Source organism: Adiantum capillus-veneris, chromosome 1 (genome assembly GCF_014529385.1).
Source record: "Adiantum capillus-veneris isolate H3 chromosome 1, ASM1452938v2, whole genome shotgun sequence".
Lineage (NCBI taxonomy): Eukaryota > Viridiplantae > Streptophyta > Polypodiopsida > Polypodiales > Pteridaceae > Adiantum > Adiantum capillus-veneris.
In genome coordinates, this window is record NC_140931.1 from 43,825,900 (window position 1) to 43,845,958 (window position 20,059).

A 20,059-nucleotide genomic window follows, 5' to 3' on the forward strand; every position below is an offset into this window, starting at 1 on the left:
CAAAGCAACAATGGGGTGTAATGGCATCTAAAACGCTAGTGGTTGTTGGTTTGCTGCCTATAGCGTTTTGTGTGTTCGTGCAAGTGATTTAGAATGAGCTTGTGGAATGAAAATTGGGTGCGGGTGATCAAGCAACAATATGCATCACAAAAGAGTGTGAGCCCTCTAAGGCATGGGCTTGCTACCAGGTTCTAGCTGTGCTCTAAATAAGAAATAATATGATAAGATATCAAAGATTTTTACATTTTCTGCAAAGGTAGAATGGGATGGAGACAACAAATCATTTGTAGTGGAGACGACATCCTCAATCAAGGAATACTGCTGATGACCATGATATGTTGTATTGTTGTTGGAGAATGATGCGGATGCAGTATGTAAACCGATGATGGTGCCAAGCATCTCTAAGGTGGGAGTGCTGCTACCCAAAGATGTGAAAATTTGGTGCATTTCTTGAAAGGATAGTGAGTACCTCCGAAAGTAGTAGTAGCCAGGGTAGAGAGACCCAATGCAGTGAGGTCAGTGTCACTGAAGACAGTACTGAGGGGGTGATAGAGTAAGGTGGTGTTGAAGATGACCATGGCAGGGAAAATACTGGACCACTGAAAACCGCCCCAAGATAAGTGTATGTATCTGCATACTCCACAATCTCTCGACCATATGTAAAAGTGGGGGTGGACCTCCTTACCCACTGCGCCGTGGTGTTAAACACCATTACCTTGGTCTTACCAAGGTTCACAGACAATCCACTGTCCCGTGCAAACACATGCAATGCATCCAAATGACGTTGCACTCTGAAGAATCGGAGATCAGCACAATATCATCAGCATATAATAGCAACGAAATCCATGTCCCTGCAAGCTGAGCACCTCTATCACCCTCTATCTGTACATAATCTGAAAACTCATCTACATATATCCCAAAGAGAGTCGGAGATAGGGGAGAACCCTGCTTCGTCCCAATGGTGGAGTGAAAATGTCGAACATGCCCTGAGTAGCGGGTACCTATCCTACCACTTTCCTGTATAAAGCTAAGATCCCCCAGATCAGCTCTGTGGGCACCCCCATGTCTTGCAATCTGCGTATCAAAGGCTTTGCGAAAGTCCACAAAGCTACAATATATCCTCCTGCCATGGTGTCTACCCTCCTCAATAATGGTAAAGAGTGGAGAAATCTCTCTTGAACCCTACTTGTCCTGCTACCCATATGCCCTCTCTCTCTGCCCATCCACTCAACTCATGCTCAAGAATTGAAGCATATAGCCTAGCTAGAGTGTGACCAACCATGATGGTTCGGTAATTCCTGGGAAGCATAGGATCTCCCAACATGAAGATAGGCACAATAGTGGACATACTCCAAGTCTCAGGGAAACCCTCGTACATGGCTCTATTAAACATCATAGCAAGAGGCTCTGCAAGCATATCTCTGGCATGGATAAAGTGCTCTGCTACCAAACCATCATGATCCTGTGCTCTTCCAGTCTTCATCTTGTCAATGGCTTTCCTTACCCTCTCAGCAGTAAAGAAAGTACATGTTTCTGGGCGTGCCTTTGGAGGGTCAGGCAAAGGTGGCTACCCCGATGCTGTATAAAGAGATGTAGCATATTCCCCCCATTTCTCTGTGGAAGTGATGACTGGCAATGGAGAGTGCTCATTGAAAAGCCTCCATGCCTCACTAGATGAATCCAGGATAAGCCCAGATTCACCCTTGAAGGAAAGTGCAAGGTATAGACCCATGGTAGTCACCCACAAGACAATATAACCATCAGCTCCATCATGCATAGTATTGACTGAATACCACGACATCCCCACTAACGTCGTCAGTGCCCAATAGTGGGTGTAGAACTACGTACTAACATATGCTTCCCAACACGACACACACCACACGCACACACATGAGCATACATCAACACAAAGTTCAGCGTACTGAGTTTCTGTCATGACTCCGGAGATCAAGGGCATACTCAACCATAATGAATCCTAGCACTAAAAGAAGCATTAAATCGAAAAAATTAGCACAAAAAATGAGGTAGTTGATAGGGCATACGCACTACAAAAGATAGAAAGAATTAGCACAATATCAACTGGTCGTAACTCGGACGAAAACTTCACAATGTGAAGTCTGCATGTCCGCTATACGACTAAAAAATATACCTAGATGAATCAAGGATAAGCCCAGATTCACCCTTGAAGGAAAGTGCAAGGTATAGACCCATGGTAGTCACCCACAAGACAATATAACCATCAGCTCCATCATGCATAGTATTGACTAAATACCACGACATCCCCACTAACGTCGTCAGTGCCCAATAGTGGGTGTAGAACTACGTACTAACATATGCTTCCCAACACGACACACACCACACGCACACACATGAGCATACATCAACACAAAGTTCAGCGAACTGAGTTTCTGTCATGACTCCGGAGATCAAGGGCATACTCAACCATAATGAATCCTAGCACTAAAAGAAGCATTAAATCGAAAAAATTAGCACAAAAAATGAGGTAGTTGATAGGGCATACGCACCACAAAAGATAGAAAGAATTAGCACAATATCAATTGGTCGTAACTCGGACGAAAACTTCACAATGTGAAGTCTGCATGTCCGCTATACGACTAAAAAATATACCTAGATGAATCCAGGATAAGCCCATATTCACCCTTGAAGGAAAGTGCAAGGTATAGACCCATGGTAGTCACCCACAAGACAATATAACCATCAGCTCCATCATGCATAGTATTGACTAAATACCACGACATCCCCACTAACGTCATCAGTGCCCAATAGTGGGTGTAGAACTACGTACTAACATATGCTTCCCAACACGACACACACCACACGCACACACATGAGCATACATCAACACAAAGTTCAGCGTACTGAGTTTCTGTCATGACTCCGGAGATCAAGGGCAGACTCAGCCATAATGAAGTCTAGCACTAAAAGAAGCATTAAATCGAAAAAATTAGCACAAAAATGAGGTAGTTGTTAGGGCATACGCACCACAAAAGATAGAAAGAATTAGCACAATATCAACTGGTCGTAACTCGGACGAAAACTTCACAATGTGAAGTCTGCATGTCCGCTATACGACTAAAAAATATACCTAGATGAATCCAGGATAAGCCCAGATTCACCCTTGAAGGAAAGTGCAAGGTATAGACCCATGGTAGTCACTCACTAGAGTCCTGACTCATAAACACCATATGTACAAAGGGGAGAGAGACATGTGCGAGAGCAAATCATTACACTGCATGAGACAAGGGAGAAGGCAAGCTTTCCCTTGAAGCTGTGAGCACATGCACCCACTACTCACATACACACTGTGTAGCACAATGAGTGAAAATTCAACCTCCACCCTCAACTTTGGGTGCCCCCTCTTGGGATGAGATACTTTGGACCATGTGCTGACCTGCAGGTTTCTCTCCTACTACCATGTGTCCAGTTTGCTCCTTTTGGTTTAATTCCTAGTACCCACCAGCTTATAAAGTCCTACCGTGGGGCCTAAATGACTTTACTGAGCCTGGACACTTCTTTACCGGTCGGATTCTAGTGCCAATCAACCCCACCATCTCGTGGTTGCCTGACCTTGACTCCTGCGGGTGAAACTCTCGGCCAACGGCCATTTCACATTGGCCATGCAATGTCCGGGCATTTGTGATTTCAACAGGAGGGTCCCAAAAATTAAATAAAAATCAAGGGAAAGAAACCAACAAATATATTTAGTGGTTGTCACACTCTCGTGACATACCCCCCTTAACAAAATCCATGAAAAGGTACCGAGATTAGCGTCTCTTACCAAACCAGCTTCCCCAAGACATCATTAATCTAGCTCTTGTACAAATCTGCAAACTGTCTAATATCCATGTAATAGCTGGCCACCACCATCATCTGTTCCTGTAAGATATCAACTAATATCTTCAATCTGAAACTAATCATAGGTGATCTCTCGACCAATAAATATCTGGCTTCCTGCAGTTGTGACATGTCACACATAGTGGCACAACCCTCAAAGATGTCTTTGTAAATCTCTATGGACCACAGAAAGAAATAAGCAGGGAAACACATGGATAGTGGGACCCCTATCGGTGATGTAAAACCTCCTAAATAATCAAACTCCTTAGCTAAGGAGACTCACTATCCTGCTCTCCTCCAATAGTGACTGCTATAAGAGGCACTTGCGAGTGAATCTTCAAGGAGACAAATGGCTGTCGAATTAGCGTATCCTGGGGCACCTCAGGCTGATCCTGAGCTCCCTCCGACTACTGATCCCCATGCCCTATCTGTCTGTCTGGCTTCATTGAAATATCCCCTCGATCCTTATCCGATAACCTCTCCTTGGGAGGTCTATCTTGGGGTTGCTCTACCTCATCCAACCACTCTCTCACAACCTGTCAGTAAACAAGGACTGGTTGTATATGTCCCTGTCTTCCTACCTGCCTTTGTCTTTGTATCTGGTCAGCATTGTGCTGCTGCTGATCACTTTGCTGCAGCTGAGTCTCACCCCTCAGATCTCTATCATGTTATCGCACAAGATCTTGCGCTAGGCAGAACTTTGTTGGGTCTGCTATGGCTGTGAGGGTCGTCTTCTCCTACGACTAGTTCGACTCTGCTATCGCCCTCTAGGGAAATCCCTCACCAGATGCTCCATAGCATGGCATCTAGGGTTCGGTCTACCAGTAACCACAACCCTTTGCGAGTGTAACACCCCTTTCCGGTCAGAAGTGATAGTATGTAGGAACTCTGTGGAAGGGATGGTAAGCCACCTTACTAGATGGCCCAGATGTCTTGATCTATACTGAGCACATAAGTGGTATACCAAAGATCCATCTGCCTCAACATACCCAACCACCAAAACTGTGTAGATAACACTAGATAAGCAATTTTCACAGGAAACTTTTGGACCTAACATCTGTGCTCAAAAGCTGCTAATGTTAAAATCTTCATATCATGGATGTAGAAAAATTATTTATCTAGGTAGAAGTGTGCACTATCTTCGTTCTTAGGATCCACCATAACCTATGACTACTCATCGGTAGTTATCTCTAATGCACTATTCTCGCTATCTCTAGTTTTATAAGGAGGACAAACTCTTAGATAAAAGATATGCTCTTTTAGTACAAGGATACAAGTCCTTTCTTTCTATTGAGTTGTGACTGTAAAACCCGGTAACAAGTTAATTGCCTATCAAGGGCCTGTCCAAAACCACAAGATTTATGCCAATTAATGTGTATTCCTAAAAGCAGCACCAAGGGTGTTGATTGCATCTTAAGATGGATGATATCAGTGAGACACACTAAAATTGATATCTATTACATTGCTTGATTTTTCAGGCTTTTCAATAACCAAGTCTTTCCCACCCACCCGTATCCCCCCCCCCCCCCAAACAAAAAAAAAACAGTAAACTAAATGTAAGTTTCTCTCTCCTTTCCGCAACACTTGCCCTATCTCTCATCTTCGAACTTTTCTTAGCACTTTCTGGCAATGTATCATCAATCAAGCACGAGAGTCTCATATGAAGCTTTTTGCCATTTTACTGAAAATTTCAGTTTATACAAGACATTGGAGTCCAAGCACCAAACCATTGTAAGCAATTCTCCTTTACCACAAAGACTTGCTTTTCTCTCACTTCCATAAATTTTTCTTAGCAATTTTCCAGCAGGTACTAAAGCCCTAGTATCCTTAGCAATTTCTCTCCCATGACATGAAAACTTCTGTAAATACTCCCTATTTTTTACTTGCAAATCAGCAATTTACTGACAAATAACACAATTCCAATCCCTTCTTCACCCTTTTGTGATGCCTGTCCCAAAGTCAGTCAATAATACTCTTTGACATTCTGCAGCCCCTCCTAAGTAGATTTCAGCAAGCCAGGACTTTATAACAAGTGGTCAACTCAAAAGACGTCAATAGAGTGTGAAGAAGGAATAAGGTGGCATACTTACAGCCAGAGTTCCAAAAACCTTCATTAAAAATGAGCCTGCTCCTTTTAACTTGTCTGGAATTCTTCCATTCATGGCCATTTCCTTATCAGCCTACACGAACACAACGTAGAAATTAAAGCTTATTGGTACTCTTGTTTTGCGACTTTTGAAAGAACAAGCGAAGCCAGTGGCACCATCTCAGCTATAGTCCTCAGCTCATAGACCACTGTAAAAAGAGCATCCATTGCCCAAGCAGTCTCCCAATTTCGAAACTCTTGTAGAAAAGCACTGAGAAGGATATGAAATTAAAAATTCATCAGAATAAGGAGTAGGAGTCCTTGCCACTGCGAGAAGGAAAAAAGAAATTAAAATTAAATTGGAACATACTTTGCTGATTTTTCCAAAACATTGTATGCATCTACATAATGCTTATGATAAAAGCTTTGCATGCAGCGCATGTGCTGCACCAACATGTCGACAATCTGTCCATGCTTATCCATTTGTTTCATGATTCTGGTGGCATCCTGTAAGAATGTTCAAGAGGATTACACATCAATAAGTAACCTTCACAGCTGTGCTGAATTGATTGTAAGGCATGTTACAAAAAAGGAAAACAAGCCCTGATTCTGACCAATCAAAAGGAGGTTTAGGAAAGCATACAAGCATCTAATGTGAAGAAATATTGGTCTCTGGCATGATTACGCATTGAGGTTCTCTCTCAGAGGAGACATTTGTATGTTTCACCTGTTTGTTCAGTATTGTGTCTATCTTATGTTAATATCCTAATAAACAGATTTTTCTTGGGAAGGGAATTTTCAGATTGTCTACGCATTAGCAAAGGGGCCAAGTCTCTTTGTCTTTTACATGAAACAGCTTTTCTGCTAGACTCCTTTTTGTGATAGCTATCTTGTCCTCTAGATCCACGAAAGATGGTGCCATGATACTCCAGAGCTATGTGCCCTCCTCCACATCTCACTCTCAGAGCACTAGGCGTTTTCGTGCATGATCCTCCGTCGCCCATCCGGCCCTCTTCACGTGTGCCCCTTGCCCTTGCCTCTCTGGTGCTAAATCACTACGCTCCCTTGCGTTAGCATTTTCTTTATGCAGCCTTGCTTTCACAGCATTTAAAAAGCTTTTAGACTTATCGTTTAAACACTAGCAACATTTTGACGCTGGAATATTTGTTTCTAAAGGCTTGGAAATCTGCAGCGATCCCTCTCTCATCACAATGCTTCCCCCATCTTCTATTGCTTAAACCCCGTTGCGGACTCAAGCCCTCCTGTACTAGTTCTTCTTGCCTTGACTTTGGTGATCGTTCTCTGATTATTTCCAGTGCAATCTCAACATTGTCACCGAAATTCACCAAGCTTGCAGATTTCGGCTGGGTTTCCTCCCTTCTCCATCGCCTACCAGTTCGGATCACTAAACCACCGGATTTTTCCCTATGCTACCAGCCCTCAACTTTGACGTTTTGGTGTAGACAACCAGATATCTTTGCTCTATCAGCAAGTTCTTGACTTCCTTGATTGATTCACGTCACTTCCCCCCACCTTGCATCGACTTTTGTGCTCCATCAGGCACAGCTTTCAGATCTCCTATCACATGCACATGGCTCAGTGTGCCACGTGGATATGCTTCATCGACTTCCAGAGCCAATTTTGCACCTATCCCTAGATAGGAGTTCTAGAATCCTAGTACCGGCAATTTTGTAAGCTTGTTCGCAATACCTGTGTGTCCGAACGATTTCATTAGATAAGGTAATCCACTTTTGGAACCCTCTTGCATAAATGGTTGTACAAGTGTTCTGACAAATGTTGTTACACTACAGTGGGCATCTGGCATGACGTGCACGAGAATCCGTATAGTTGCCACATCAGCACTGTCAACGCGAAATCTGAGACTTCCATACAATCCTGCCACGTCATCAGTTGGTTACGCATCTTCTTTGTGTGTGTATGTGTGTGTGTGTGTGTGTATGTGTGTGTGTGTGTGTGTGTGTGTGTGTGTGTGTGTGTGTGTGTGTTTTTGGTCCTGCTTTATTTATCTCTAGTCACTTGGGCCCCATCGAACAGGGTCCCATAAGTTGGTGGGAACTGCTCTTTAAAAATAGGCCACTCTTCAAGACTTTGCTTGCTTGCTAGTGAAACTTCTTATGCTGCTGCTGCATCTTCTGTTGCTTCTTTTAGGGTTTAGGCCCCTCGGTCGGGATTTGCAAGTCGAACACGTCAACACTTTGTGACATCCCCCCTTCTTGAAAGATAGTAATCGTCCGCGATTACAACATATTTGCAAAACAACTCAAGTTAGCTCAAAAATTTCCAGGGGACATTCCAAGGAACAATCAATTTTCTCAATCCAGATTGGAGTTCTTGATATCCTAGGTCGTTGGCTTCCCAGAAAAATCTCATCCAATAAGGAGTATGCAGTGGTTGGCACATCACAATGTAACACAAATGCTCACATATGCATGTTACAAGACATAGAAACATAAAGTCACCGATGAACACTCCCCCCGCACATAACCATCAAGGTCCAGGCCATGAGCTGTTCAACAACTCCCTCATCACTCCTCCCTCAAATAACCTAAAAAGATCTGGGCCATGAGATATAGAGGCCTTTTACAACCAAACGCGCCCCAGACCGCAGCCAGTGTCGTTTGGACGTGTTGAGAGTAACCACTACTCAGCCTTCTTAATACTCCCCCCGCAAATAACCACAAGGGTTCGAGCCATGAGTATTTGCAAGCATTCTCAAACATTATTTCTCAGTACCCCACCCAGGAGTAAATCACCAAGCATTGAAACCAGCATTGAAACCAAAGTCAAAACATTTCAAATTGGCACTAGTGCCCTATAGTGGGTGTAAAACTAGGTACTAACATATGCTCCCAAACACAGCACACACCACATCCGCACGCACGAGCATACATCAACACATAGTTCAACGTACTAAGTTTCTATCATGACTCCGGAGATCAAGGGCAGACTCAACCATAATGAAGCCTAGCACTAAAAGAAGCATTCAATCGCAAAAAGTCGCACAAAAATGAGGTAGTTGATAGGGTATACGCACCATGAAAGATAGAAAGAATTAGCACAGTATCAAATGGCCGTAACTCGAACAAGAACGTAACAATGTGAAGTCTACATGTCTACTATATGACTTTAAAATATACCTAGATGAATCCAGGATAAGCCCAAATTCACCATTAAAGGAAAGGACAAGGTATAGACCTGTGATAATCATCCACAAGACAATATAACCATAGCTCCATCATGCATAATATTCACTAAATACGATGGCATCCCCATGAATGTCGTCACTGCCCAAAAATGGGTGTAGAGCTAGGTACTAACATATGCTCCCAAACACCACACACACCACACCCACACACACGAGCACATAGATCAATGTACTGAGTTTTTGTCATGACTTCAGAGATCAACGGCAGACTGATCCATAATGAAGCCTAGCACTAAAAGAAGCATTCAATCTGAAAAAATAGCACAAAAATGAGATAGTTGATAGGGCATATGCATTATCAATGCTAATAAATATGTTAACTCACTAAAAGTGACCTAACACACATATTTAGTGGCAGAAATGCAGAAAATGAGATAGTTGATAGGGCATACGCACTATCAATGCTAATAAATATGTTAACTCACTAAAAGTGACCTAACACACATATTTAGTGGCAGAAATGCAGAAGACTCGAGACTCTCACCCCCAGGAGACCCTAGGAACGGGGATCCAACCTCATGCAAACCTACCCAATGGGCAAGACCGTGGAGAAACTAGAGCCACCACTAGATAGGAATCTGAACTCTAACATCCCCTCTCAACTCCTAGGCATGAGAGGATAATGTCGCATGTGGAAGAGGTTTGGTGAAGACACCAGCAAGGTTATTTGACGTCGGAATGTACTCTAGTCGCATCAGACAGAGCCATTCTTGGTCTTCTCATGAACAAAATGGTAATGCATCTCTATATGGCTGGTCCGCTTTTGAGCGCCAGGCTGGCGCGGTGGCCCCTGCCAACGTCGACCACGAACCCGCTGCCAGCCCTCCTCCGCTTGAGCCCTAGGCTCGGAAGGTTGCTCTGCCTGCGTGCTATGTGGCTCTACCTGTTGCAACTGGCCAGCCCTTGAGAGCTCGGGTTGTGCTCGTGGAGTAGGTCGGGGTCTCCTTCGTGAACAGGCCTTTGCAAGATGGCCCATCTGTCGACAAATGAAACACTGATTCGGGAGGCCCGAATACTCCACGCTCTGTGTGAACCAACCCCCACTCACCCGCGGAAGTAGTATGACCTTCGGGAGAGTGTGGTGTCCCTAACCAGAACTCGAACTAAGGGAATGTCGGCCGCCTTGGCAACTACCGAGGCTGCCATGCGAGGTGTCTCCAGGCAATCCCAATCTCTGAGCCTATCCTGGACAAAAGTGGTAGGTACTCCCTCCTCAAACCAGGAAAGAAAACGGAGATGGGAAGGTCTACCTCCTCTACCAAAACATTCGAAGTTGGGTCAAAACCGTGTCTCCACTGTTGAAAGTGGGCTCGAACTGCTCGGATGGTCAGGAGGCTCATCGCAATGACCTTGGACGCCATCTCGGAGGTCTCAAAACTCTATATGATAGTAGCCGCGTCCGAGGAACTGAACGTCCAAGATCTTGCCCACCTCTGCAAGAAGGCGGGCCTAGAGAAGGTCACGGAGCTCTCCTCTGTTGGGTCTCGTGCCGAGAATCTTGCAGATGTCGGAGTGAGAGCAAGTCGAATGGTGGGCTCAACCGGTCGGGCGAGGGGACTTTATCAGAGTCCCTTTGTGGCGGAGCTTGATCCTCCATCTGTGTCTACTGCTGTGGCGGAGAAGGAGTGGATAGAGAGATTTCTCTACAGAAAGACCCCGACAAGCACTGTCAAGAAACCAGCATACCAAAACCTGAACGAAAGAAACCTTCGAGGAGAGCAACGGCAGAGAGCGAAATGAGCCGGGGGGGGGGGGGGGGGGGGGGGGGGGGGGGGGGGGTTGAAAGCGACAGAGGGAGAGGGCAGCGCGAGACGGGCTGGAGTGATAGCGAGGGCAGTGGGCGGACGCAATGGCGGGGGTTGGCGACAGGGAGGGGCAGCGCAAGGGTAGGGCAGGGGGGCAGCGCGCGCGCAGCAGGGCCGCTGGCAGCGCTAGGCCGAGGGGGGGGGAGACGCAGCTACTGATGGCGAGATGGGGGGGGGGGGGCGCTGGAGAGGGGGAAGCGTGTGGTAGCAGCAACGAGCTAGTATCCTTTAGACTTAAGTTACAAGATACTTGGAAGATTCAGAATGAATTTCATTTGAGTCTTTTGAAACCGTTTAAGGGTGAGGTGCCAGTTGATGGGGAGCCTGATGAGCAACCCGAAGTGGAAGAAAGCGAGGAGATACAGATTCCAAAACAAATTTTGGCACACAAGGAAAGAAAAGTGAAAGGTAAAGTGATTCAGCGGTTCTTAGTGAAATTTAAGAACTATCTGGCATTAAATGCGAAGTGGATGGAGGAGGAGGAGGACCTAGCAGGTACTCCGCAGATTTTGAAACTTTACCGTGAGGCTTTCGGTTTAGCTGTGTCTACTCCGAAAGATCTTGTAAATCAGCAGGGTTGAATCTGGAGCAGACGGGACTGCACAAGTGGGGAGTTACTCTACTCCTTTGTCACAGATTACCTGGATGAAATAGAGTCACTGATTTTCCTTTGGATTTCAGGGATACTGCTTTGCTGACAGTATTCTGTTGTATGACTTTATGAAATGGAATTCCCGAAATTGAACATGAATGATTTGTACTCTCTCATTTGACTTGTTTGAGTGCAGGAACTGAAAGACGAAATGACTGCAGCATTTCAGTCTTAAAAATCTCTATAGACATGATCGCAATACGGATTAGTTAATCCGACATTAGTGAGGTCCGGGATGGATCTAAATGCGGTTACTGAATACGTTGCTGGCAGTCATGGTTTAAGATTTGGAATGAATTTTTCTGTGATTGTTTTGTCATGTGATATCTTGTGATGTCATGTGAAGTGATGGGACTATCGTCTTTGTACAAGTGCTAGATGTGTCGTGTCTAGTGCGTCAGTACTTAGAGTAAGTGTCTACTGAATTGGTTTGTGGCCTCTGTCTGTTTTGCAGCTGTAATCGAGGACGATTACAATTCTTTCAAGAGGCATGACCACCCGCAGATAGTACGACTGCTCACATGGCACAACGTAAGGACTACAAATTCCTGAAAATCACGCTAACAGGCTGACGTGGCACAGCGAACAGATTTCCGCTTTTTGCGTTGACATGCTGATGTAGCTTGGCGTAGGGATTTTCAAACTTTATGCTGGCTGCTTTTGGTAGATTTGAGAGCCAGTTGCTTTTAGGACTCATTGTTTTTGAGTTTTATTGCTTTTGGGGGCTTTGCTTTTGGCATCCCTTCGTAAGAATAAAAGAAGCCTAAGGACCTCACTTATCAAAGTCGTGACGCAAAGTCTAAGAGCTCAGGACCTGCGGGAGTCGTACTTTGTTCAAAGATTAATACAAAAAGAAATACCGAAAGGGGCGCCAGTTTTTGGAGCCAATCTCTCTTGGCACGGAACTACGTCGGGCCGTGTCGACTCAATTAAATTGTGAAGTGTTTTAAGTGAATCTCTCTCGTGTCGCGACAGAATCTAGACTTGGGGGTGCCCAAGTTTGTTATAGTATACGCGTTTTGCCATATGTTATTACACTACAATGGGCATCTGGCATGGCAAGCATGTAGTTCTAGGTTTCGAATTCCCAGGTGGGCAGATGTGCGACAATTTCCCCCAAATTGAAACCCCCTGACCTAATTATTTAATAAATCAATTTATTGATTTATTTGTTGGGTCTGGTGGACAGATTGCCCTACCTTAAGCCTTAAAAAATTTATAACCTGCAAATATCACCTATAAAGGGAGCAGTAGATCTCTCAATTGAGCAAGTTGTTGCAAATAAACCTAGCGCTAGCTACAGGAGAGATCCTCAGCATTTTTTCTCAAGAGCAGCCCAGCGTTTTTCAGCGCATTCACATCTACCAGTGTTTTCTACTCTCAGCCTTAGTGCCTGCAGAAATCAGCCCTTCTTGTCAGCGTTTTGGATTTCAGCCTTTAGCATTGTGGTTTGCAGCACATTAGGCCAGCGTTTCAGATTTCAGCCCATTCCCTGCCACAGAACGGCTTGGATCTACGTTCGGTGGCATTCCGTTGCGGTCTGGTACTTCGGCATCCCGTCGAGCCTGCCCTCGGCCATTCCCTCGTTGGCATCAAGTGCTCCATTGTTGTCCATCGTCAGCCTCGTCAAGATCTGCGTTTTCAGCCCTTCATTCCTCTCACATCAGGAGTGCAAATCAGCCCCTTGGTGGCCATCCGCAATCCCACATCGAGAAGGATCCAAAGGTGCATCAAATCAACCCCGGAGGTGCGTCGTCTTGAGGAGTTATCGAGGTGATTGTCATCATTCGAGTCTGCACTTGAGGTATTGCATTGTGTATACATTCCATTTACGCAATCTAAAGCAAGTACCACATCGACAACGGTGTGGGGGGCGGCGGGCCCTTGAGAGGGTTCGTTGGGACCCCATTGTGTGTCTCTTCTCTTCTCTCTCTTTCTCTCTCTCTTTACACAACTCTACTGCATTCTCTCAGCACCTCTCTTCAGGGGAAAGTAAAAGGAACCATCATTCAAGCAAAAAGGAATCACTAATGCAAGGAGATAAAGAAAGGATTTTGTGGAAGTGTAAAAATAGATCTTCACCATTACGATTCCGCTACATTTGACATTGGTATCAAAGCTTTGAAGATTTTGCACTCATCTATTAATCACCCAAAAGTTTTTTTTTCCTCTCTTGTATTTTAGTTGTGTTGGCAGCCCTTCGGTGTATACTCCTTTCACTCTTGGAACAACATGCATGCCATTGCGTATAGAGCCGTACGCCTTGAGCATCAGAAAACAACAACCAACTGTATACCGGGTGTTGCATGCAGGGTACGCCGACGAGGGGTAGATAGTCTCCCGAAGATTCTTCTGCCACCTTCCTTGAACCAAGAGGGGAAATCCTTGCATGGTCAAGACTCGTAGCAGAATAGAGACCTCCACTAATAAAGAAAGCGAGCAAGTTCCACCTACAGATCCTCCCATGGGCCCTCCCCCTGCCCCTCCCTCTTTGCCACCAAATCCCATGGATGCTATGATGCGGATGATGATGGAGATGATGATGCGGCAAGAAGAAGCTCGACGACAAGAGCATTTGAAAGCGGAGGAGACACGTCGCTTAGAGCATGCAGAAGCGGCAAAGCGAGAGGAACGTTGATTGGCGGCCAAAGCCAAGGCTCGTAGACAGGAGCGCGAGGCAGACGCCGAAGCCTGTCGACGAGATCATGAGGTTGAAGCTGAGGCGCGTAGGCAAGAAACGACAACCATGTGTGATCATATCACCACTTTGGCAGTGCGATTCGATACCTCTTCTTTGGCGCCCGATTATAAAAAGCTTGCCAAGACCATCACGGAGGCAACCAATGCTACACGGATAACCGATGAACCAATTCCCAAGAAGATCACGTTCAGTAAGTATGACAATAAGATGGAAGCTATTGTCATTTATTCTTGGTTGCATCAATTTACATCCTATTTTGCGACTGTTAGAAAGTCTGATAATAACAAAGTTCTCTTGGCTTCCATGCATCTCACAGGTGACGCCATCACCTGGAAGGATGAGTGGATGGAGGAGGAGAAGGAAGCCCACAAGGCAGCCTATGCCGAGTCTCTCCTCGTTCTCCCTCTCGAGCTTAGTTGGGAGGATTTCAAGGAGGATCTAAAGACTCGCTTCTTACCTCCACAGTACCTGAAGCGTTGAAAGAGGATTTTCGGGCTTTGTCTCAACAAGGTAAACCTATGATGTCATATGCTAACCGTGTGTCTCAGTTAGGTGGACAATTGCGAAAATCGGATGAGGAAAGGTTAGAGGTCTTTCTAATTGGATTGGACCACTCGATCAAGTTTGACGTGGAAGCCGGTGATCCGAAGACATTGCAAGACGCTATACGCTTGGATCAACGGTAAGGTCAAAACGACCTCTGGTAATGGTAACTCTTCCTCTCATGACTCCTCTAAGAAAAAGAATTTTAATGGAAATGGAAACCATAAAAAGAACTCTTCCAGTTCTTCTTCTCCATCTAATTCCCCATCTCAATCTCAATCGAAGGGCGATAAATCTAAGCATAAGGGTAAAGGAAAATCTCATAAACCTCAACTCACACCTCATGAAAAGATTGCTCAAGGAGTTTTAGGTGGTCAATAAAGTCAGGAAGAGCACGCATTGTATGCAAAGGAACATAGGTGTTTTAATTGTCACATAGTAGGTACATGAAAAGAGTGTCCCCTAAGAAAGAATCTCAAATCAAAAGAATCTCAAAAGGAAATAGTTAGTTCCAGCGGAATGAATGTTGTATTTTCTCAAGATTAGTGATCTTTATTTGCTCAAGGTTCCCTTTAGTTCTTAGGGAAAGAGAGAGCCTTCCGTCTTATGGAGAATGCTATGATCACGAACAAAGTGAGTGGATATTGTGCGTGCAAGGGGATGAGACTGAGAGAAGGAGAGAAAAGAGATACGACACCCGAGAGGTTGTAAAACCCTCCTCCCAAGGCCCCACTCTTGTCAGCAAGAGTGGTCTACTTTTGATTGCACAAAGTGGTACAATGCGTATGCAATGGACTGATGCAACTTGCACTATGCCGATGACGACGACGGTGATGATGACGACGACTTAGGGCTGAACTCTGTGGTCTTCTATTTGCTGAATTTCAGGACTGTTTCGGTGGCTGAAAATGACTGTTTTGGTTGCGTTTTTATGGCTGAAAATGATGGGTGTGTCGAGGGTCATGCTGAAGGCCAAAACGTTGATGCTAAGTCTCTTTCTTGCTGCGTTTTGCTGCTCTTGCTGAAGGCTGGAAAAACGCTGGCTGTGGCAGTGTTTTCCATGCTGAAAAAACGCTGAAATGGCAGCATTCTCCTAGCGTTAGTAGCTGGCTGAAAACGCTAGAAAAGGCTGGGGCTGGCGTTAGTAAAAACGCTAAGGCCTGAGGTGTGTGGGTCGCGGGAAAAACGCCAGAGAATGCCACTTGTTGGCGATGGCTGAATGTTGTGGGGGAAAACGCCAAAGTCTGGAAGAGGATGGCGATGGTAATCTGCTGGGGGTGCTGAGGGGGGGGGGTACTGCTGAGAAGTTGCCTGTTGAGCGGGAAGCTCCTGCTGCCTCATATGCCAAATAGTGCTAATTTGGGTTTGCTTATATATCAACTTAGCAAAATTACCCTACCTACTTTTGTTGGAAAGTCACTTAAAAATAATAAGTGAAAATAACCCAAAATAGGAAAATAGGCTAAATGCACTGGAAAATTTCCCTGACTGAATCTGATGGATTCAGTCATGCTGTGTGCAACTGGAGGATGTGCATCTATGCTAAGTGATTGGGCATGCACGGTCTACGAATAGACTCACAAAAGTGCCAGATCACTACTAATCTAGACTTGAGTGGACTGACTGAACCCTGTTGTGGTGTAGCTTGACCACGGACACATAAGGTTGGATGTGTCACTGACATCCCCTCCTTTTCAAAGTGAGGTACTGGTACCGAACTGTATGGCGTCGAGGGAGATCGCCAATAGCATCCGGAATCCTGGAAGGGACTCTTCGCCGGCCCACTCTGATGTGTGGGTCATGCAGTACTTGAACTTCATAAAGGTTTGCAAAGCTTGCTTCTTTGGGCCGCGCCGAAAGCGACACAAAGTCTTCTGTGGCTCCTTCCTTGCTTCAACTTCGTCTAGAGATCTGCTTCTTTCGTCTTCATGAATCTCCATGGCTGAAAATTCCTGAAACCATCTCCAACACAAAACCATGAACATATATATCTAGATGAATCTAGGATATACCCAGATTCACCCTTGAAGGAAAGTGCAAGGTATAGACTCATGGTAGTCACCCACGAGACAATATAACCATCAGCTCCATCATGCATAGTATTGACTAAATACCACGACATCCCCACTAACGTCGACAAAACCATGAACATACCCATTCCATGTAAAGTGAAGGAAAAAAATCTTGTCTTTCTCAAAGACTGTGCATGCAATGTAGATGAACAAATAGACGGAGTGCGAAACCGTTCACCATATACACGCAAACAATGAGATCTAATCTTTCTCTTATTATCTAGAGCAATCAATTGTGGCAATTCACAATGGAAATGCCCATGCGTGGTGCTCGTACTTTCATGTGCTCGTTCGGAAACTGTGTCATGCCAAGGAAGAGACCTTAAATGTGACTTCCTTACATACATACTTTTCAGCTTTTCATGAAAAATCCGCATACATTCGTGCTCATCCATGAGAGAAACGTGCTCAACATACAATATGTCATGCCTAGGAAAAGGGATCACATAACGATGCTCACTAAAATACAGGAAACGATCACGAATGAAACACTCGAACAATGCGTGCGTATTAATCATGCGAACACATAATACTTCCTGTGATGGTTCTTTGGACCTAGGCTCGAGAGCCAAGATCGCTTCTTCGTGATTGATCGAATCTGCGACGAGGTTAGCTTCGCTAGAAAAAGCATCCACTAACACCTCATCCTGGTGAACAATCACATTTTCTTCATGCAACTCATCATGCTTGTGAGAATTCACATCTTGATCATGCAAATCATTATGCTTGTCATTGTCGTCCAAATCATTATGCAAATCATTATCCTTCAAATCATCATGCTTCTCATAATCATGCAAATCCTGTGTATCATGCTTTGGAGAAGAAGAGACTGAGAGAGTCTCCTTCTCTTGAATCCTTGCAATCTTGTCCTGCATATTAGCAATGAGAGATGGAGAAGGAGCAATGTCCTCTCCATGAAAGACAGTAAGAGAATCACTGTCGACATTGAGAGTTATAGTGTCAGTCGCAAATTTCATGAGAGCATCATTATCACGAAACCATCAAATGCCCAAAATCATATCACATCCTGAGAGGAGAAACAACAAATCTTCTAGTGAAGGCAGTCTGTTGAATTGCAAACAACACATCAAGGCACTCCTCTGTTGATGAGAGCGTCCATACCGGGACGAAAGCCACAGACCTCGATAGGAGATCTCGGACTAACTTCGAGGCGGGCTCTCTCAACAAGAGAGGAACTAATCACATCATGCATACTACCTGGGTCAAACAATATGACAAAACGGTGCCCCGACGTACGACCATAACATTTAATGAGAGAATCATCAATGGGAGGGTCTTAAGAAACTTGGGGCACACTTGTGTTATCATTCATTGTATTGACAGATGTAGTGGGTGCTGTGGGTTCTTTAGATTCATTCGATTCAAGCTTAGGACATGTTCTTTTTATGTGACCCTTAATGTGACAATGAAAACAACGACCTTCCTTAGAATAAGTGCTTTGTTCTTCCGACATGATGTATCCTCCTACAATTCCTTGCACTACCTTTTCATCTGGAGTGAGCTTAGGTTTAGCAATTGTGTTAGCCTTACCCTTAGATTCATTGGAAGAATTCTTTGATGAGAGAGTGTTGAAAGATTGGTTAGAAGAGTTATCATTCTTACCATTCTTACCGTTCTGAGGGTTTTGAGAAGTCTACGAGGTACTTGTGGAAGTCTTGTTCTCCTTAGGCTTTCCCTTGTTATGCTTCATCTTCTGTGCGAGAGCAATCGCTACCGCCTTGTTGAGATCGATTGGATCGAGTACCTCGACATCGTACTTAATATACTCGTCCAAACCAAAGAGAAAAGCCTCTTTGCGCTCATCATCCGATTTTCGTAATTGAGTACCTAGCTGCAAAACACGATTAGAAAAAGACATGATTGGCATCCCATTTTGCTTGAGATTGCGCCAATCCTCTTTCAATCGTGCAAGGTACTAAGGTGGCAAAAACCCCGCCTTGAGCTTGTCTTGGAAATCAGCCTAATCGAAGAAAAGGGGCACGAAATCGTCGGCTGCCTCTAGGTGCGCGGCTAGCTGTGCCTCTTGCCATGCGTGGTAACAATTGATGGCATCACCGGTAAGGTACATAGCTGCCGTCAAAACTTTGCTATTTCCTGTCTTCTTAGTTGTAGCAAAATAAGCATTAAATTGATGCAACCAAGAATGAATAACAGTAGCATCCATCTTACCGTCATACTTACTAAAAGTCAACTTCTCTGCGACTCGATGGTTGGAATCCGCATCGTGGTTTGCGCCACTTGATGAACTCCCACGATCTTTGGGTGGTTCGGTCTTCGAGGCTAGCACGTGGGAAATAAATTCTTGAGTGCGTAGCTCCCTTTGAGCTTCACACTCGGCGTCCTTTTCTGCTTTTCATTCATTTCGTTCATCGCGCTCGCATTCGAAAGCAAGGCGATTGGTTTCTTGTTGTGCCAACGCAACGCGATTCGCTTCCAAAGTGACGCGAGTCGCTTCTTGTTGTGCCAGCATCATGTCCATCATTGACTTGACCATCATCTCCATAGGAGTTAGTACAACTCGTGGCGTAGATGGCGAAGGGGGAGGTTCGAAAAAGTTTCCTGGTCGGAAAAATCTTCGCCGCCTCTTTCATGCTCATCACCTGTATCCGAAGTATTCTGCTTCGGGTGACGACCATGCACTAGGATCTTTGGTTCTTAAGTTCACGAGGAACTTGGTTCTTGAGGGTCTTGGTTCTTGGGTTCTTGAGGATCTTGAGGTTCTTGAGGTTTCTTTCGCTTGCAAATCGCGTTGAGAAGGATCTTCTCTTCACCCGAGTTCTACTATTTTCTGCGGGCGCACCCCTTGGCGGCCTTGCGCTCACACCAAGGTTGCTTTTTCCCACCTCACGTCAATTGGCCGGCCGCTAAGTGCACGGTCCGCTCTCAATGAGTGAAAAGAGACACAAGGGGAGGCTAGACAAGCCCTTCTTTCTTGGGATTCCTGTCACTCTTCAACAAAACACGATTAGGAATCGACACGTCCAAGTAAACTTGGGTTCGTACGACCGCAACAAGCAAAAAAAATTATTGTGGTTCTTTCCTTAAGTAATGCAGAACACTTCCAAAGCTCTGATACCAATGTTAGGTGCGGCGGAATG

General features: G+C 44.9%; 1 protein-coding gene across 2 annotated transcripts in view; it reads right to left on the reverse strand.

Moving 5' to 3' along the window:
• EER5 (proteasome family protein) overlaps nt 1-20,059 on the reverse strand; it is a 90,982-nt gene that overhangs the window by 36,252 nt on the left and 34,671 nt on the right. For both annotated transcript variants that reach the window (XM_086516063.1, XM_086516071.1), the window contains exons 2-4: nt 6,312-6,448; nt 6,119-6,212; nt 5,946-6,035 (exon numbers count right to left, since the gene is read on the reverse strand). In XM_086516063.1, coding sequence (XP_086372189.1) covers nt 5,946-6,035; nt 6,119-6,212; nt 6,312-6,448 — 321 coding nt within the window. The remainder of the gene's footprint in view (nt 1-5,945; nt 6,036-6,118; nt 6,213-6,311; nt 6,449-20,059) is intronic.